This window comes from Megalops cyprinoides, chromosome 7 (genome assembly GCF_013368585.1).
Source record: "Megalops cyprinoides isolate fMegCyp1 chromosome 7, fMegCyp1.pri, whole genome shotgun sequence".
In the NCBI taxonomy this organism is placed as follows: Eukaryota; Metazoa; Chordata; class Actinopteri; order Elopiformes; family Megalopidae; genus Megalops; species Megalops cyprinoides.
The window spans coordinates 14,156,947-14,179,007 of record NC_050589.1 but is presented as its reverse complement, the minus strand read 5'-3'; the positions used below and the strand labels follow the sequence as shown (position 1 = coordinate 14,179,007).

Genomic DNA, 22,061 nt, shown 5'->3' with positions numbered 1-22,061 from the left:
TGGATCACGCAAGCTCAGCATGAGCTTGTAGGGAGTGCCCTGATACTTGGGGACTGTAATGGTCAGTATTTCTGATGCGTGGCATGTTCAGTCTGGCAGCCTCAGTAGAGGAATATAGATGTGAAGGAAATGCCTCTGTAATACTGAGGGCCTAGACACAAACTGGGGTAAAACCTTATATTTGAAAGTTAGGTAGGGGACAAAGACAATGAAACATTTTTTTTGGGCAGTTTACAAATTGCTAACTATTTGAATATTTTAAAGGATGGGGTGGCGCAACAAGGAGAAAGCTTGCGAGAGAGTGCATCCATTCTGATAAACTATGAGTTTGTTCCTGGCCATGTTAAATCCCTGCCTGGTAACACTTCAAGGAAACCTCTCAGTAAAGTCCACTTTCAAATGAGAATTGGAAAAAGGAGAGGATAGCTGATGCCAATCCTATTTCACTTTCCAGTGTACTAGATTCAGTGGGGTAGAGCTGAAGCTCCAGGCGTGCTCACCTGTAACGTTTCAAGGCTATGACCTAGACATATGTTCCCAAGGAATTAAACATGCAGCCTGACAACTGTGTGCCCTGATGTGGATCAATATCCTCACCCCAGACAGCATGTCTGCTCAGATCAGCAAATGCCGAGGGAGGCTTGCCGCTCTATAGGATCTGTTGTACCAATCTGGTGTGGCTAATCTGGAGCTACAAACAGGGCTTTCACTCTCTGATCTTTGCTGTTGTTAGAGGAATGATAGAGGGTATGAGGGCATGATAAAAGCAATTGGTGCATTAAGGCACCCAGAACTAGAGTGTTAGACTTGACCTGTTTAGATGACTGGAGATGACAGCAAGGGGTCTCCAGGGTGGTAGAAAGTTCCACCTGTGTGTCACTAAAAGGGGTTTAATTGGCCTTCACCATCTCAGGGTTTCATCTACCATTAGACTGGAAGATGAAGAGTGTGTAGTGAGGTAAGCAGGTGCCTACAGAGGCATAGAATACACAAGGGCATATATGGATGGTGATCTCAGACCTCCTTGATGATTGGTGAATGTTACCACAGTATTGATCATCTGGACTGCCACATGCTCCTGAATCGGCAGGGGGAAATAATCTGAATAATCTTGAGCACCTGTGTGTGTGTGTGTGTGTGTGTGTGTGGATATGTATACGTGTGGGTATATAATGTGATCTTTGGAGACAGGTAGCATTCAATTATTGAATACTGATTGCAATAAAATGCAATAATACTAATTGACAGTTAATATTCAAAGTTTGGTTGGTGCTTGAGGGGCATTAACAATATAAAATGTGTTATGGAGTTTTACCAATTTGTACCATCACTGAGTTGAAATATGGTGTTCTCTGAATATGTTGTTCCTCAAGTACAACACCCAGGTAGTATTCCAGTGAATATTTCATGCGTCACCAAACATAGTGATTAGAGAACCGCTGAACTGAGGTAAGAGCTGTCAATCACTCCAAAGTTGAGCTGTTCCAACAACCAGACATCACCTGTGGAAGAGCTGATATTACTGGTACTGCAGCAATCATTGATGCAGTCAAATCCTGTTTTTATCCCATGGAGATTCAAAGTAAGTGATGCAGTATTTCCATAAATGTGTGTATTTGAGCTGCAGTGTGATTTTATAGCTGTATGTATAGCTGATGCCATTTCTTGGTACTGAAAAAATAAGTCTAGAACAGTTGCATTAGTGTTTCAAAGCTGGGTTCTGTGCGTGTTCCATTTGGGTTCTGCTGCTTACCTGAGAAAACTCCAATGCCATCCTGCAAAATTCAGAAGTTCTCATTTTTTGAGTACACTATTGTGCATGTATTTGTTTCTACCAGAACGTGTTGATTAAGGTACAATGTAAGCTATAACTACATTCTTGTAATATATTGCATGACATAAGGCCTGCACACACACACACACACACGCTCATTTTGGTGTGCTTATTTAGTGGTAAATCTAGCGCATCCACATAGGAGCTTGTCCTGGACTTGATTGGACCGTACTTGACTACTTGGAGCACGCAACAGAAGCAATTACAATTAGTGCCTAGCATTTGGTGCTTGAACCTGACTCTACCAGTGCTTCCTTCTGGATGATAGTATTGAACAAGCAGAGGTTGATGTTGTTGGCCATTGCAATGAACTCTGAACTTTCCATTTGAAATATAATGTTTAACACATACAACTCACGTGCTCCATCTGAACTGAAGCTGACATTTGGTTAGGTAGTATTGTCATCATAACAGGAAAAAGTACAAACACACAACAGGAGATATTTTGGGTTTTGTCTAGGAATTGAATCCAGCTGAAGTATATGTGTATGCACCCTAAGTGTATGCCTGGGACAGTGTTGTGATGCTGTGAGCTTCAGTGCACCTTGGCATAGATTCTGAAAGTGTCTGGAACTTTTTCCACAATAAATTCCATCATTTAGTGTTCTGTGGATGGTGGTGCAAAATGCGGTTTTATGAATCTCCCAAAATTTTTCAGTTAGGTTGAGATCACACACCATAACAGAGCCACCAGAACCTAGGTCAGAGGGGAATGCTGTAGGTTTCTTTTTCACATGCGCCCTGAATTCATTCATCTGCTTGTTTAGAATGAAGTGAAGGGTGACGCACTGCTGAGTAGACCACTGCCAGCATTCTTCGCACCACTTCACTTGCAAATTCGCATTTTTAGGTGTAATAAGGGGTTTATGCACAGCAACCCCACCATAGTATCCCTCTCTGAGAAGTTCTTAACGGACTGTTCGTAATGAAACTGCCTGCTCATGCCCTAAATTGATTTTTATCAACTGATTTGTTTTTCATTTCTTTTGCCTTGCATCTCAAACCAATGCAAGAACATCATGATCGAGGAGTATGCGCTTTTGAGAAGTTGCCCCTAGTTGATGATATCTTTCTCTCAGACGTCCATCGCAACATCACCTTAGCCACTGTTCCTTAAAAAAAATCAGCAAGTTGAGCAGTCACTCAATCTTATGCCAAATATGCCCCATCAGTCATCCCTCTGTCAAAGTCACTGAGGTCTCATACTCCAGCCATGGTAGCCATGGACCTGCACAGTGTTTTTATGCATGACCCTAGCATGGTTTGCTAATTTCTTTAACTGTTTTTTGCCACTTTGCCAATCAGGGTAAACCTAAGCTAAGGTGTATTTTTACAAACTCGAAAATATTATACAGTATACTGTAAGAACCTCCACCGCTAGGGAAAGCACAAGCAGATGTCTTTTTTATGATTACATTGTAATATGGCACATAGTTATGTACTATTTGCAGGGAAAAGAAAGGGGAATTCTGTTTTATGTTAGAAATGCACATCATTATATTACATGTCAGTGATGGTAATTTTGCCTAGGTGAGAGTGCTGTGTTCTTAGACTAGGAGTGGAGGGTCCAGTGCATCACATCTTTAGTTGAATTGTTGTCCAAGACAACTCATATACTGAGATTCAGAGATTCTGTAGCCCATTTTCAAATAATTGATCTGTTATGCTGCTGAGTGTGTTAAAAGTCTGACAGATCACACTTTTTTTCTTCTGACATAATTAGGTTTTTGTGATATTTGTGGATGTTTCCTGTTGCGTCTTTGTATTCAGAGTTTTGTTATGATATTTATTAATAATTCATAATTTCAGATTGCAGAAGTGATTTTGTATTCACGAGTTCTAAGAAGATTATGTAGTTATGTATGAGGTCTTTTATTTTTAAAATGGGGAGCTTTTTCAATACTTTGCTTTACAGCTGCTATCATTATAATTATTATTTTAAATGCTGGATTGTTCCACATTGACAGGTTGACACATTTTTACTTTGTAATAATATTTTTTAGAGAGTTTTTAATTGGACTGTTTGCTAACTGTGGACATGAGCTCCAGTAATAACAACCATACAGCTCAGCATTAAGATTTTTAAAATATTCCTTTGACTTGAATCCAGGCCTGCTTTGCTCCTGTGCTTTGTGTCAAGAAGGTTTTTAACCTGCAAGATAGGTCAGAGAGTGAATTTTGAAAATTTGAAGGATTAAGCTCTCCCTTTTCTTTTGATCTGTATAGCCTGCTTGATGTATGAGCAAATGTTTTTGCTCTCAGCAAGTTATAGTTAGTTGTAGTTATATTTTCTTAGATGATTGCCAAAACAAACTTTGCGGTATGCGTAATGGCAACATTCTCACAATATAATTGGCCCTTGGAAATATTACCATTTTTATGGTGTTTGTTTTTTCCCATAGTGAAATTTGTAAACCGGACCATCTCAGTAAGTCGGCTGCCATTTTATTATATGTGTCAGATTTAGGTCTGTAGTTGCTGATTATTTTGTTTTAATATGTTCATTTTGTTATTTTTAGGCCTAGGTAATTGCTTTTCTACTTGATTCAGATTTTTTGCAAGTCATTTACTGTAAATAAGCTTTTAAGTGGCATGTGTTTTAATTTTTCTCAACTCTTTACCTTGTGAAAATGTGGCACATGATGTTATTACTTCTGATAGGCACTGAAGTGAGGTTTTACTTGTTTGTTTTGGACTTTTTCTGCCCCATATTTGATATGTGTAGGATTATGTTATGAGTGTATAGTGATGTTTTGTATGTGTTGTCTTTGATGGTAAAGACTTGGATTTCTGTGCACCTAAACCTTAGTTGACAACTAATACCTTCGTCTGAATCGATCAGGTTCTGTGTAAATGTAATTTATTCCAAACGTTTCAGTTTTGTTTTGTAGATTTATTTTCTAGAAGGACGTTTTGAAACAGGTGTTGATTCTGAAAAGGCCTTATAATGCAAATCTGTTGGCAGTATAGTTTTAACATACTCTGCTTACTGCTTCCAGACTAGACTATTAATTAACGGTATTTTCAAACCGCTGCATCTTTCCATTCATATGATAATCCAGTCCAATCTGACTTTGATTTAGTTGAGAAAAGCATCCTGATTTTTGTCTGCTGTGAATGAACCAGACGGAGGCAGCACTTGAGCTGGCACTGTAATTCATCACTGGGGAGTTCAGACTGGCCAGAAGCAATTACACTCCCAGGTGTGTAATGTCCCTACTACGCTTAACCCTCTGTCAAGGAGTGTATGTGTGTGTGTGTGTGTGTGTGTGAAACCTGCTATGTGAGTCATTCTTTATGCATCCTTCACTCTGTTCTTCTACCTAAGCTTGGTGTTATTGGGTTCACCTCAGGCTTCCCCAACTCAAGAGGGAAACTTCCTGCATGTAAATTATGTGCTGAGTCGTGGTTCAGCCACACAAGGTTTAGCTACAGTACATCTCCTCAGACACATTGTGCTTTATGAGTATGGTTAGAGATTGGTATACATGTCCTAAGAAGACTATTACTACACAGAACTGACCATGATTGTGGACCAGATGAACGTAAAGACATTCCATTTACATTGCAGTGTGGTTTATCAACCAAGTGTAACGTTAGTACCAAACTCACACTTAATAATTCTTTTTTTGTGAGTATATCTGTTATATGTAAATGTAAAATCAGCTCTGCCTTTTTGCATGACCCTCACTTGTGTTTCTTTAGTTTTTTTTGCATTCTGAAATGAAAGATGGGGACAATATAATATGTAATTTTTATTTTCCACTATCCCATAAACATCATCTGTAAATCAAGACAAAAACGAGCCTTTGTACAACTGTTTAGTGAAAATAAATTTATAGTGGGATGTTCAGTCATTAATATTACACCACTACAGTGTTCATTTGCTTCGTTTAGTAATATCAGTGGTGGAAACATGATCTGCCTTCTTGTTGGGATAAGAACCAGCTCAGCAAATACAGATGCTCTACAATCTGAAATGCCAGGGATAGGGGAGGGTACTGAGAAGAGAGGGCTGTTCTTCAGCTGTGTTTGGGAGTTTTCATGCCTGAATAAGATATTTAGTTTTTATTGAGACGGAAAGACCCTGAATCAGGATGTCTAAACTAAAAAAAAAAAAAAAAAAAAAAGTAAAGCAACGTTGGTTTCTCAGGGAAAGTAGGCCTGCCAATTCGAGTGATGCAGCTGAGTAGGGTTCACAAATTAGACAACTGAACATTCATTCTGGGTTCAGATTTAAGGGACTTTGTATGTGATGTTTACAATAGTTTGAGAAATCACTGCCTTAGTTTTCGAACCAGCTGTTTCACAAAGGCAGCTATATGTGTACAGCCTGGGCTGTCACTGCCAGCAATTTGGCCTGGATGTGGAATGAATATATCCTGATCAGTCAAAATGCCTTCATTTGGAATGATCGTCACTGCTAGTGGCTTGCAGCTTTAAGTGTTTACTTGAGGAAATGAAACAAACGAACCTCATTCTTACATCCCTCTGCTTATTGTCATTGATTACAGTCCTTGAAGGCTTTGTCATCCGTCATCCTTCTTCAATTGAGAATAAACAATGTTTTCCCCCCAGGCTGCCGTCATCAATCTTCAGACTGAAATGGGCATTTTTTAGGATGCTTGGATATTTTCATGGAGATTACAAAACCGTAAGGCTTAAATAAGCAAATTACTATAAAAGGCAACTCTGGTCACAGACATAACCTTGTCATGGATTATGCCGTGGTTAAGTACTTTCCATCTGAAGGATTAATTGAATTAACTATTGCTGCTCTCTGGATAGATAGGTTAATATAGCAGAGATGCCCAATTAAGGTCTAGAATGGCTGCTGTCCAGGTTCTCTTTGTCCTGAATATTTACCACCTGTCTCAATTGTACCAGTTTATCCTCTTGCCAATTTAAGGTATTATTAACACTGTAGTACCCCATATGTTTATCTCAGTGTGACTGTATGTATGTTAATGATGATACTTTAAAATGTTTTAAACGGTTTTTGGTTGGCCGAATGGACAGAATGGTTGCATGTTTTAACACTATATATTTTGACCTCCCCAATCCCTGGTAACTGTAAATTGCTGACCAGTGAACACTCACTTGAATTCATTAGAGATAGACGGTCAACCGTCATGTTTTATTGATATTTTTATAGCAGTGCAAGTGCAAATTTTGGGTTGTTTTCTATGGGCTAATAACACTTAAGCTACAAAGTAATATGCAATCAGCCTAAGACTGATTCAGGGGAGGAAAATTGGAAGCTTGTAGATTTCTCTCCTCACGTTCAGTTCTCTACTTTGTAATGCATATCAATGTCACAAGGTGGCAATTGCCTATGCCAACAAGGGGATGCTGTATATAGAGGCTGTTTCTTAGCCATTAGCCTACACGAGTGAGAAAACACAGCAATATGTGTGTAAGTGCTTTCCCTGCTGGACATGTTATTTGAGTGCAGTCTAAATAATCTCATCAATGTGTGTTTGGGTTTCTTAAAAATCAATAATACCTGAACCAAGCTGAATGAAAGGTAGCTAGCCAGCCAGCTAGCTACCTAGAAATAAAACCTGGCTGGTGAGCTGAATAAAATTGGTTTGCCTCTTCACAGTGCAGGCCAATACATTGAATAATTTCCTGCCATGTCTCTGGGGGGAGTAAACTATAGGCACATTTGGTTGCTAGCTCAGTTGAGTTGAAGATGCCACAATTAAACCTGAAAGTTACCAACTCAGGGCAAGTGACACTACACTTTTCTTCTAATGTGATATATACAGAAAAAACACAAAATGTGTAGTTGTCTAGGGCTTTTTTTGCACCTGGTCAGCAGAGCAGTTGTCAGCTTCTTCATACACACTTCTCATTTAAGTCAAGGGTGATGCACAGTATAGAAGCGGGTGGATCAGAGATGTTGGCTACTCCACAGTGTTCATGTATTTATGGGCACCAGAACTCAAATATGAATTCACAAGAGTATGTTGTTGATTAAGTAGAATTTTGCACATGGGATTCATGAAGTTTTATAAATGTGGCAGTTTCTTCTGATGAAAATACTTTCTGGCGAGTTTTGATGGAAGGCAGGAGGAGATAATATTTTACTGTCAGCTTTTATGCAATGGTGAAGATAATATAGTAAAGGTGGGCCTTAACTGCAAGAGGGGAAACAGTTTTATTAAATGAGGAAATACATATGGTTGACAGGATGGAAACAGGGAAACATACAATGGCTACCAAAACCTCTTGATCTGTGAAATGGTGACTAGGCAACCGGCTTGTTGCTGACTTTTTCATCAGAGCAAAAATACAAGGAACCTGATGCTAAAGGGCTCATCTTGCAGGTGTTGTATATAAGGCATGGAATATATGTGAGTAACTGTACTTTTTTTTTAGCCAGCATGAACTTTAAAAACACGCAGGCTCAACATCTCACTAAATTTTGATCCAAACTGAGGTTTGTTTAGTTTGCACATTGCAGAGTATTTTTGTAGCTGTTCAATGTAAATATTTGGTGGATTTGATAACTCTGAAGCACAGGGGTCAGCCTTCTCTTTGCCTCACAATATGTATCCTGGAACACACTGCTGAAGTCATGCCATAAGTGTCAACAGTACTTCAGTACTTGCAAGTAGGGGCTTCAATTGGCATGTGCTGAGTTCACATGGTTGAGCATAGCATAGTTGGAACTCTTCGTGTGGCCAGCCAGAACACTCAGTTTCTCTTGGTCTGAATTAGGCTGTGTTGAATAACTGACAGATATAGATCTTTGAATCCATACACTTAACTTATGGGGCACAAACTCAGAGTAAATCTAAAGAATGCTGAATACAACCCGCACACCCGAATGTTGTGGATTAGAGTTTACACAAACCTATAACATTCTTTCGACATGTTTATAATTTTGCAGCAATGTATATTACGTGTCATGCGCCAGCGGACTGAGTAAGTATAACCAGGTTTGTTGTGTTTCCCCTGTCCTGTAGAGCTACTGTATGTTTTTGACATTTCCTAAGGGTCATGTTGTTGGTGTTTAAAATGTTTTGAAATATGTGGAGAGTGAACCGCTTAATCTTGTGGACTCAACCTACAGGCCTATTTATTTTCTGCAGGTTACTAGACACAGATACATTTATTAAATTAAATTAAATTAAATTCAACATAACCTTTGGGATTGAAGAGGCAAATTTTAGTTTATTATGAATTTCTTGTAACTAAATTTTTTTTGGTTTGTATGTGAATTTGTCAGTGGTGCTCCAGTGGAGGCTCCTGCCAAATCTCTCGGGGGGGGGGCCGGGGGGGTTGGGGGGGGTGGGATGATGGCTAAGGTGACCCGTTCAATGGGTAAAATAACAGCTAGCTAACTAGAATGCAGGGGTAGCAGAGCAAAGCGTTAGCTGCTTCACAGCCTGCTAGCCACGTTTTCCGCTCATACCAGCTCCGCAAAAATCCCCAGTTATACGCCTCCCCCCCCCCCCCCCCCCCCCCATTGTAGATACTTGCTTGATGTTTACATTTGGTATGGGTGGTCCTAATTCTTTAGTTGCCATCCTGATTACTACGACAACTAAATGGTATTTCTCTTAATGACACGATCGAGTTGCTCTGAGTTGAGATAACATTAGCCATGTTGACCTTGAATGTGACAAGATCGCTGGCTGCCCCTGCGATCCCTACACCAGGTTACATATGACGAAAGCATGTTAGTGCAAGCCCACCCAGAACCCATACAGATTGCATTGCAGTGCCTGCAGTTTTCAACATGAGTCTATCAGAACGATCTGGGCGATTTACAACACCGACTGAAATCGCCCGAGAGGGGCAGTACTCCCCGGAACACGACTTGACGTTGATTGGACTATGATATTCAGAGGCAGGACAAACTGTCTAGAACAGTCACAGCTTGCGTAACACTGTGGTAGAATGTGATAGAAAAATTCCCTTCCTTTCCCCCTTTGGTCTTGCGTCGTCCGACTGCCCTACAAACCGTAACAAACCGCCCCTGTGGTGCTCTTTTCTTGTTGTTTTGTACTTTTTTGCATAGAGTTTGTTTGTTTTCCCTGAGTGCAGAGATTGCATGCTCGCTCAGTTCCCTGGTTCTTGCTTTGCCAGTGTAAATTCCCTGGTTATGTGCTCACCTGTACATTAGATTCAGATTGAAGACCCTGGTTGACTTGAGCCATTCTGCTGTGCCACCTTGTTTCTGCCCATTGAAATTTTCAGAGATGACATCCCTTGTTATGAAACAACCTTTGGCCATGCAATTTCCTTGCGTCCACCACCTCTGAGTTACTTTTTATTGGTCCCTTCTGCTTTTCATTAAAGAAACACTTTTCTGTAATCGTCTTGCAAACAATCTTGTCCTGCCTTTGTGCAGCCCACCGCAGCAGTCTATCCTGAAACAAGCTGATGTAGACATGCTGTCGTTTCTACCCAATAGCATTTACTAAGATAACAAAGCAATGTTAGTTTTTCATTTGTTTCTTATATTTTTCCAGATGAACTGCCTCTTCAGCTAATTTTTGATTTAATTTATTTTCAAAAATAAGCAGCAGCATTTAGTGTGATAAATATATTTTCTTTTAATGCTACCTTTTGAAATGTTTTCATAAAATAAATATTCTGAAACATTTGAAGTGTGGTACTTTTTTGTGGTAAAAATAATGATTTTCCAGACTTGACCAAAAAATCCCCAGTAATACTGTGAACAGTTGTATTTTTGGCCTGTTTTTTGCGTCAGTCTGAAGGCACTCACTACAGTGACTCTCCAGCCTTAAAATAACCTGTAAAATGTAAATTGTGTACATTACGGAGGCACCTACTCAAAAAAGGAGCAATATCATAATTAAATATACACAAGGGGACTGCAGTGGAGACCTTTTAAGCTTAATGAAATTCTTTGAAGTGGACCACTGGGCCCAGACTGAATTATAGCACTGGCCACTGATCAAATATTAAGCAGTTTCCTTTGTGTTTCAGGGTCTTTCCTTTTACCATTTATGAAAAATTCTGTTAAGTGACTGGATGTAAAATATTGTTGGCAGGCAGGTCAAGTCATCTTAGTCAGTCTTCACCCTAGTGTCACTCAAGAATCAATTTCTGTTACAGAGGGTACCCTCCAGAACTGCTACCCTCCATAGCAGTTCTGAGCTTCTGTTAATTGAATTTGTATGCTGTGAACCCGTCATTTAGATTTAAAATGATGTGAGTGGTTTGAGGGCTGCACATCCAGAAGTGATGGGTTTTCATATCTGTCCAGAAAACTTTGTTTTAACTCTACATAACTTTGGCTTAGGAAAGCATGTTTTTTGCATGTTTTTTGGTGATCAGCCACATTCTTCTTGTAGCAATGAGGATAATTTAAGATCCACTGAGCTACAGTGATAACCTGTCTGAGTGTCAGAGCTAAGTTCACCCGCTCTGCCTTAAAGAGATTAAATCATAATTGCTTAATTTCCCTATGTTTTTATAAGTAATATATAGATACCCCCCATTATTTCAGCTCCATTGCAGATGTGTCCCACTTAGAGCCTGATAGAAACAACAAGTATGTGTTTCTGTTTATTTAGGAAAGCCTAGTTTAAGCCTGACATCGCATTTCCTTTTACCAAAATCTAATCTTGTGTATAGCCTGGTTTATACCTTGGCAGACACTAGTTATCCTTAAAATCCCCAAAAATGCTAGACATGAGCTCTGTCACTGAAAAGTCTTTACAGATGTTCTTTTTTTTCCCCCTTCCAACTGAGTGTGGCTGTTCACTCTGTTAATACCTAGAATCCCTGTTTGCACTCCGTCAACGCTAAAAGCCCTTGTGCTCCTTAGAGGGGTGTCTGAAAACACATGAGATGGAATTCATTGCGGAGATGCAGAGGTGTTCCTTTATTCCAGAATCAGTGTTGTTCGTGCTCCGGACCCAAACAGAACCATTCTCACACCTCAGCTGGTATTTTCTAAAATGGGTTTTTTCATCTTTGTCATTTCCCAGGAATAGCAAAGGTTTGGAAATGGTCAGCTTTTTTATGGTTCAATTGTATTTAGGTTGGAAGAAGCCAAAAAATATCCCTCTGTTCCAGAGATAACTGTGGCTGTCAGGCTGTTTGACATTCCATTAAGCATGCATCTGTGTGGTTTTGCAGGAAACCCCGCCAGATAATAATGATCTTAATTCATATTTATGCACTTTTAAAGTATATGTACAGAAAGTGAAGCCTCTCTGAGGCCCCTTATAAACCAGACGTATGTCGTATTAAACAGTACCTTTGTGACTAAGAGAAGATTATGTGAATCTTAAGGGATGCAGTGGATCAAATACAGTATAATTACACCAGTTGCTGTTAGAAGACAAAGGCTTTGGTGTAATCCCAAGTAGTTCAGCAAAACTATATGTAGTCACCAATCCCTTCTTTCTCTGTTTTTTTTTTTTTTGCCATTAGCAAGTAATATCTGTTAATGGGTGCCAGTATGCAGTTTCCAAAACTGTGGAAAAAATAGGTACACCTGTAAGGGTATCCTGATTTTTCAGAGGATGGAGCAGTTTTTTTTTTCTTGCTCATCCAATAACCACCATGTACAAGTATATCATACTAAAGATTTTTTGGCTATTTGTGGCTATTATCAAAACTGGCAAATCTTTAAAGAAATCTACATAAATACTACAACCCCTGCCAGATACAGTGTTGTACATTCCTTTTGTTATTCATGGTGGCCATCAAGTCTTTGGTCTGCTTGGTACCTCAACAGAGGTAGAAGTGTAGGGCAGTTGTGATGGTCTCTGGCCAAACATCCTGCTGGATCCCTTCCGGGTTCACACTGTCCTCTGGATCCTGGAGGTCTTTGAAGTTGGCCACTCAGATAAAACATTTTGTGCTTGAGCACCAAATATAAATCACAGGCAGTCATTGGCACACTGGGGCTGCTGCTAAGGGTTGTGTTTCTGCTGTCCTGATGCTCTGATGTGAGTCATTGCGTCTACAATAAACGGCTTTAGATAATCTGGAAATTGGCTACCACACTGTTTGGCCTACATCCGCACTTACTACGAATGTAACAATACATCTCTTGTTCTAATGATTTCTAAAAAAAAATGGCAACTCAGCATTTAAAAGCAGATGTCCACATTCAGACTGCATCCCAGCACAAGCTAAAATATGAAAAAATCTTTAGGAAAAATATGGCTAATCAAGGTTAAACAAGTCTTCAAAGTTAATAAGTTGTGATGAAAGAAATGTCAAAGGACAGTGTCTAAATAAATGATCAATATTCTAAGAAATTATAGAATGTCCTCAGTGAAAGAAAGTATACATATATCAGAGCTAAGTGGGATCAGTCTTCTCCAAACAAGACAGCTTGGTTAGCCACATTGTTTTTGTAACACAGGGGGAAGTTTAAAGGCTTAGTCTAAAGTGAATTATTATTATTATTATTATTGTTGTTGTCATTATTTGATATAGACTTCACTGTCATCATTCCAGTGTCATGGCTCATGATGAAACAAGAGCGACTCTAAAAAAATTACATGAAACCATAGAAATAGCAGAAGCAGGGGCATCTGGAAAGCATGTCGGAATCTTAGCTAAAATGTTGAAAATGCTAAAATGTTGAAAAAAAAATTAATCTGAGAGTGAGATTTAACACTAAAAATTTTGAAAAATTGTGTACGTACTTATCCTCCCCATTATTTATAAGCTGAGGGATATTTCTCAGGTAAAATTAAATCATTCTGCAGGAAGTAACATTCACTGCCAGATGTCAACATGGAAAACCGTGCAGAACCTTACTTTGATGTGAAAGTCCAACTCCCACTAATCTTGCATTTTTAGACATTCAGTGTGATCCAAATCCAGCAAACTTTTCGTAAGTCGCTCTGGATACATCTCTGGTCTATCATTGGGTCAGTCTAGCAGACTTCTACAATGTTGATTGTGCCCTCTACTGTTCAGACAACATGATTTAAACTGAAGAGTGCATTTTGGATGTGTTCCGTAGAGATTAGTTGCATAATCAGAAGAAACAAATGACAACTGTTGTCACAATCCGTTTTTCATCTTCATGATCCACCGTTATGTTTTTGTATCACAATATATCATTTTATGATATTTTAATACATGCCTAACACTTCCATTTCCTATAGCAGATTTCACATACTGTGTATAATCTGCATAAGGCTAGTTGAAATCAGTGTACTGGACCCTCTGGCTGTATGTTATTTAATGTATAAATCTGTCATTAAATATGCATCTTAATTTGTACTATACTTAAAGTAATTCCTTCTTCTATTATTATCTTGGCTTAAAGCTTTTTAATGGGTAATTATTGTGGCAGTATGAGTTATGTACCTTGCCCAAGGGTACAACAGCATACCTGACCTTTTGAACTTTGTGAATTTCAATTTCATTGACAGTTGTGCCCTTACTTCTTTGCACAGTGAACATATCCTCTGAGAATGGCTCTGAGGAGACAAAAAATCCACAGTGTTGTACGTCAATGAAGAGGTCAGGACCAGCAATCAAAGTCTGGGTCAGATAATTTCCTCATCTTGCAACCTCCAAACAGTGACTGTGACTATTTGGTTTAAGGTTAAGGATCTTACGAAGGAGAAGGGGGGTGTATGTTAATGTGTATAAATTAAATGAAAGTTGGAAATTGTAGCCTTGGTCATGTAAGCATGTAGGCTGTGTCTCCACAGGTAAACTACCAATTTTTTCTCATCCTTCTGTTCTCCCATCACTTACAGGACTGCTTGAGCAGAGCTTGACATTAATGATTTCTCAGTTGCTCGGGGCAATCAGATTTCACCAATCAAGAAGTTTTAGCAACCATTTCCTCAATTATTTTTTTCCTCTTTAAATAGAACTGTTTCCCCTCTCCTTGCAGTGAGATGCCACATTGCTGACCAACTCACAGTTTTCAGCCTTGTCATCAAATTAGCAAAAATCTTGCCAGGTAACCATTTTATTTTTTCTGTATATCTTATTGAATCTGTTTCATTAGAAGAATAGCATAGTGGATTGCATTGCTTTGCACTGGTAGCTTTGAGGTTTAATTATGGCTTCTTCAACTCAGCCAAGCAAGCAAGCAAGTGTGCCTTGATTTTGCTGGCTCCCCAAGAGAGACACTAAAGGAAATTATTTAGTGTACTGGCCCACACTGTGATGAGGTGAACCACTGTGATTTAGCTAACTAACCTGATTTTATTTCTAGCCAGATGATTAATCCAGGCATTGTTGATTTTTGAAAAACACAAATTGGGGGGGGGGGGGGGGGGTCTGAATATGTAGTAACATGGCAACTGTATTGGCCATTTGGAAACCAAAAATAGATGACTGGTCATCCAGCTGCACAACCACATTTCAGTGTAACACTTTCTTCCTGTTATAAATGCATAGTTAGTTAGCCAATACACATGCATTTAGTGATGAGAGGTTGTTAATGTAAGGTACCATCACAATTTAACTTCCTGATTCATGGGTTGCCATTTTTGTGTTTGATATACTCTGTAAGTCACATTATTTGTATTTATGATATTTCAAGACCTGCACTTATTGATTTTAGCATTCATTCAGGACACATATTGGAGTGAAATGTATGTTAGCTATATCTGTTTTGGGCTGGAACAGACATACCAGAGCGTGCTACATTTTCTGGTTTTCTGGCTCAGTGTAAACGAGTGAAAAGAATGAAGATATTTTCGTTCTCTCATATGAGGTGCAGTTCTTTCTTTTTTTCTTTCATATAAGAACATGATTTATAGCCTTGAGGCATCTAAGGCAAAGTGTATATTCAGTTCATTCATCCACCTTGCCGATTAGACGCCCAAAGTTTGCACAAAGTATACTAAAAGGACAGCGCAGATTCATGGTCTGTATTGTGGTTTAGGAGTTTTTCTTTTGCAGTTAAGCCTGCAAAAGAAAAACTTCGTTTAAAAAAAAAGAAAATGCAAAGGGGGTTTTGCAGTAACTGGTTCCACATGTAAAACATCAGTTTGGAGTTCTGGGGCTCTGTTATCTGAACTGTTCTTGGAAGAAAGGTGGTGTTAGCCAGTTAGCCAGGAAGGAGAGGCATCCCCCCCTGTCCTTTCAGTCAGTTCTAGAGTGCTCACAATAAACTTGGTGGCCTTGAATGAATGAGGTGGTTAAGGTGACTTCATTACAGTGTTACAAACTGATGGAGTGGTTGTCTGACCAAATGCGTCACATGGTGACAGGTCCCAGCTTTGTCACAGGAAATCACTTACTTAAGGTCAAAGCTTCAGCTCTCTTCTGCTGTTTGAGGATGTGTGGTGTGATTGCTATATTTTCCCCAATTTAAAGAGACATAAAACTGAAAAATGAATAAAAACTTGTGGAGACTAACAGACACACACTAGATTTGTTTGTGTCCAAGGCTGGGGACGGGGACCTTGAACAACGTAATTGGTGTGTTTGTGTTACCTTAACCAAACCACTAGTTGACCTTTTTATCAAAATTGATTTTAATGAACAAATTAAATATCTTACTATACACTATATGGCCAAATGTATGTGGACACCCCTCCTAATTATTGAGTTCAGGTGTTTCAACCACACCGATTGTTAACAGGTGCATAAAATCAAGCACATTGCCATGCAGTCTTCATAGACAAACCTTGGAAGTAGAATGGGTCGTACTGGAGAGCAACTCCATATTAATGCCCATGGTTTTGGAATGGGATGTCCAATAAGCTCATATAGGTTTAATTTTCAGCTGTCCACATACTTTTAGCTATATATTGTAGGTTGTAAGCACAGGGCTAGTATAGCCCTCCCTACTAATATCTTCAGTATCTTCCCTGTCAGAGAATTTTGTGCTTCTGAAAATGCATAACAGCATTACCTGTTTGTATAAATAAGCTCTGTCAGGCGGTTACCTTACTGTCCCTCTGTGGCCGTATATTCAAGTCTTACTCTATGTCCCAAGCATTGTAGGAGGTGTCTGTTTTTCTTTAATATTCTTTCAGAAGGAGAACTCATTAAATCAATTTGTGTATTTTTTGACCTGGAAATAGTCTGTATTCATGTTGATTTGGAATCCCTTCAGTGTCAGGCAGTTTACTCAGGATCTGGATGACCTATGAAGACATGCCACATAATATTTTTTCAGAACTTATTTGTATAATGGAAAATGCCATCAGGAGCGCTGACCATGACATGAGGAATTTGATGTGTCCTTTTATAAAGGTAAAATAATTCTTTCTTGTTGAAAAAAAGTGTAGGGCACTCAAGCAAACAAAGGTGTCAACTCAGCTATCACTACAGGATGGATAGCAAAGATCTTGTGGATTGTATATGTGTACATAAAATTGTATACAAAGAAGCAGCAAATTGGAAAATAGAAAATTGGTTTCCATTTTATAAGTTTAGATTGGACATTTTGATTATTGGTGGACATTTTGGCATTTTTAAATTTTAGGTGTCGCATGTGAAAATTGAAAGTGGAAATTTTGATGTGGGTTGGAAGACAAGAACTCTCCAATTCTGATGTCAGGCGATTTGAAAATGTCAGGTGAAAGGAAAGCATATTGCAAAGTGAATGAACAAATCTTATTGGTTGGCAGTAGTTGCTCAGCAAGCAATAAAACAAGCATCTCAGTCTTAGATCATTTGCTTTACCCCTGTCTCACACACCTCTGGGAAGTTGGTACCTGTCATAGAGGGGCTCTATCATAGCCAAGGGAAATGGTATGTAGGTGTAGGAATTGGGTCCCAACAAAGTACAGACTTATTTTCTAGCTGTGCAGAGGGTAGAGCATGACAGATTATTCACAGGGTTTTCAGTACTACCAGAAAAAAACAGAAAACTTACTAAATTAAATATTTAGAAAACTGACACTATGGCACAGTGTCAAATTGGTTGTAACTAGTACACCAACTAGTACACCATCTTGGTTCAGATATGAACAAGCCAAAACTTTACTCAAGAAGAGTCTCCCCTTCCTACCTCATAAAAGGCCTGATAATGACTGCTTTAAGTAGCCTGACATATATAGCTGCTGCATTTTCAGATAAAATGTGCTGTCTATACTCATAGAAGGGTAAATCATACTTTCCATTCAAAGTAAGACAGGCCACACATCATGAAGATTTTAAAAAAGGTTATTACATTAGAATGCTTGCACAATCTGGCATAACACATACAGCATAGCAAGATGACTGACAAGTTTATTTATTTTTATTTTTTATTTAACTTTTTCTTTATTTAGCCAGGAAATCCCTTGACATTTAAAATTTCTTTTTCGAGGGAGACCTGGCCAAGAAAGCAGCTTTACAGTAAATACAGGTGGGTTTAAAATGAGAATAAGAATGACACAAAACAATACAGTGCACTGTAATTACTGTTTTCTCCAGAAGGTAATTTCACTCAGTGTCCATCTCCAAAATGGACATTTTCATCAGTATTACTTGACCACAAAGCTGGTTTGTGAGTGTGATTTGAAAATGGGTTAGGGGGGTGTTGATGGACTGAGAGCGAAATTACTATGGCAACCCTGAGGCCTGAGTCTGAGATTCAAGCATGTCACAAAGGGAAATCAGCCAGCCCTGTGGATTTTGGAAAAGAAAACAGCACAAGCTCAAATATGATGTTGCCAGTATTTTTTCCCCCTCTTTTTGTTTTTTAATCCCTCTTGTGCATTTATGCCATAGTTCCAGCCTATTTTTGTAGTTTTTCATAACTTGTTCTGTTTTCTACCACATCTCTATTTTGGTACAGTGGCTATACTGGCTATTGCAGCTTTTGTGGCTTTCTCTCTCTCATGTCTCACGGACACACACAACAATAATGGTAATTTGTGATGAGAAGGGTTTTCTAAAACTAAGATCCCCACTGTTACAACAGTAAATACCCCTTTACGTACAGGGTCCTATGCCTGTCTACTTGTGCAAGAGTAGTTATTCTAACACAATTGTAGACTAATGTGTATTGCTTAATATACAGTATTCTCTGTACATCTTGCACCCAATTACATGACACATCATGATGGACAACAGAATTTTGTAGTCTTGTTTTGTTGACAGCCTCTTAGAAGCAGAGGCTGTAATACTAGCACAGTACTTGAAAGTCGTGTCTCATCCTTCTGAGTTGTCTTTGTCGTGCTAGGTTGGTTGTAACCATCTCTGTAATGGATTAAAGAGGACATTTAGCTGGAGAGGAAATGAAGGGGAAAAGTTATGAGAGTATGCCATGTGACAGCTCCTTCTTGCATCAGGAGACGGGGAATTAATCGAGGGCTACAGAACTTTCTACTTCTGAGGGACTCTGCTCTTTTTTCCCAAGTCTCGGGACGACTTACCGTGTCTCTCTGAGTTATTAAATGCAAAGTAAAAGGATTTGGGCTGCTTATCGCTTCGAAACCAGCTTACTTTGGCATTAATTAAATTTTAAAAGTTTTTTTAAGCTAACCATGTGATTCTTGTCAGCCGCTTCGCACATGAATGTACATATGCAACCAAGCGGTGAAAAGTGAACGCAGAGGGACTGCTGTCTCACCTGTTTTTCTTTTTTTTTATGTATTGTTCCTTTTTTGAGCATACTTTTTCTGTCTTTTTTCACAGCTGTCTCACTTTTTAATTTTTGTTCTGCAGTATGTGGAGTTGTCACATCCAATAACTTGTTTAGTATATTTATCATTTATTTCAATTTTTAATTCATTTTTAATTCAATTATTTATCAGGTTGCAGTTAGGATTAGGTACCAAAACTCCAAGAGTCCAAAATGCCAAGTACTGGGTACCCGTAAAAAAATTGAATTTCGGTTCTGCTTATCGGTTCCTAAACACAATAACCCTTTATTGTTGCAAACAAAGGCTACATATTTGCAAGGACGTACATAGCTATCTGCCAGGACTTGTCTACGTGACTACGTCACACATCAATGCAACAGCGTGTCCATTTGTTTAGCCCTTTCACGCATATGGTCACACCGGTGTGATTAGCTGTTTAGCAAGTATGCTAAAACCGGTGCGATTAGACACTAGACTGGAAAAAATCTAGTTTTTAGCTTTGAGGAAACGGCGATTTAATGGTAAAAATATAGCAAATGATAACTGAAAACTATGAGAAGCTTAATAACGCTGATGAAAACATAACGAACCATGTAACATAGCACGCGTGCTACATAGCATAAAAATAAGTTATGTGCAAAAGGGTTAAATACGAACTAGCATGCATGGCTAATGTCACAACAGTGTGAAAGATGGACCGTGGTAAACGGTCAGAAGTGTGGCTTCACTTTAGAAAAGAAAACGACAAGGCAAAGTGCAATGCGTGTGGGAAGCTAATTCGCTGCAAGTCAAGTTGCACACAATAAATCTGACCTAACATTTAAAGCAGCACAGCGTCGATCTGAAAGACTGTACAGTGTTGCACTAAGCAAGAATAAGCAGAATCGGAATCGTTAAATTCAAACAATACCCAACCCTAAACACCTGGAAGAGGTGTTTATTTGTTGATAGTGCGGATAGTGTGTGATGTACTTGACCAGTAAAATATAAGACAAATAAAGATGCATGTGTTTGTCACCAAAACACTAAAATACTCGCTCCAAAACAACTAGCAGTTTAATTAACTGTTCTAGATTGATCTTTATCTATTGTTTAAGATTTTTTTAATGCACACATCTGTGGATCATACGTTTTATTGCATGTATTTAGTAAAATACTAAATACTATTTACTTTGTGAATTTTCAGTTAACCTCAATGCTCAATGGTTTAATAAAGATATTTTTGTTATCTAAACATTTCACCTCTTTTTTTTTTAACCATTTTGGAATCGAAATGGGGAATCGATAAGCGGAATCGGAATCGGAATTGATGAAATTCAAACGATACCCAACCCTAGTTGCAGTCCGATTTTGTTCCCCGAGTCCAAGTTGCTGTTCAGACACTTAAGACGCAAGTACAGTGGAGTGGGACTGCCAGTGGGGATGTGTCTCACAAGCACGTCTTTGACCTCCTCCCTACAAAGGCCAACATCCTGCTCTCGGCAAAGACTGACTGGTCAGAGTGGACTGTGGGAATCCAGAAACAAGAAGAGCCCCCATGAAGGGTTATTGGCCACCAGTGAACGGTGCTGATCCGTGTCCAATAGACCATGGCCAACCCTAATCCTGTCCTCCAGGAAGCTGGGCTTAATATTATGACTTTTATTAATATTTTTATTTCTCTGCGCGCATATCAGTCCAAAACCCATGGCGGTGCTGGAAACCATCAGGAGCAGTGTTGAACCCAAGAGGCCATCTGTGAAAATGAGCAAGTCCTACCTCCTTTTCACAAGGAACAGCAGGATGTACAACAGAGTGACTGGCCCTTGTCCTCTAGCGAATGCTGTATGTGGTGGCATGTAGAGAGAACTTGGCTGCTCTTGGTGTATATGGTTAGTATCAGTAAAACCATTGTGTGACCTTTCTGTTTGAAGTCTTATTTCAAACCCAGAGGTAGACGGTTAGCTCACAGCACCAAACGGCTACACAGGCAGCATAAGGCAAGTGCCATCATCTGGAAGTGGCATGCAGAGATAACAGAACTGAATGCCCTGAAGCTTCCCGTGTGAACCAAATGCAGACAGCTGTAAAGATTTTTTCCTTTTTCTTTTTACTGCAAAAATAAAATGAAGCTGAAAAAAACTGGGGTGGTCTTTGCCTGGCAGAATTCCATAGTGAGGTGGATACAGTGGCTTCTTATATAACAGAGTCAGGAGGAGGCTTTGATCCTGTAATTAAGACCTTTCCCTTAGTGCTTATTTGGAGTCATTAGTAACACGTGAATGTGTGTAAGAATCAATGGAAGACTTTATTTTTAGCAGTAGTGTTTTACATGCTGTACATTGCATGCTGTGTCTGTTTCCGGACCAGAGAGTCTCACTGTCTGTGAAATTGTCTTTCAGGAATATGGACAACACACCCCGTGGGAAACGGAAAGCCTTCTGTTCCAGCGAAGATTTGACCCAGGATGCAAGAAGCTGCAAACAAGCACGACAGAGATGATAAGAGGAGATAAACTCCTCCTTTTTAAACGGCTTGCTGTTGAGGAGCGACGTACAAATGAAGCGGGGATCGATTGAATCTAGGATTTGTTAAATATCGTGCAGCCTTTTTAATGCATTACATTACACATTACACTATTGTGAGTTTTTTTTTGTTATTAAAGACACAATACTTTTATGAATGCTTTTTACTCTGTGTGTCTGGAAGAATATTACCATAAAAAACCTTGAAAGATTGAGTGA

General features: G+C 39.1%; 1 protein-coding gene across 1 annotated transcript in view; it reads left to right on the top strand.

The window, feature by feature from the left end:
* Nucleotides 1-21,819, top strand: part of LOC118780344 (E3 ubiquitin-protein ligase RAD18-like) — a 48,994-nt gene extending 27,175 nt beyond the window's left edge. Inside the window, exon 12 of the mRNA XM_036532788.1 lies at nucleotides 21,720-21,819. Coding sequence (XP_036388681.1) covers nucleotides 21,720-21,819 — 100 coding nt within the window. The remainder of the gene's footprint in view (nucleotides 1-21,719) is intronic.
* Nucleotides 21,820-22,061: the final 242 nt, after the last annotated feature.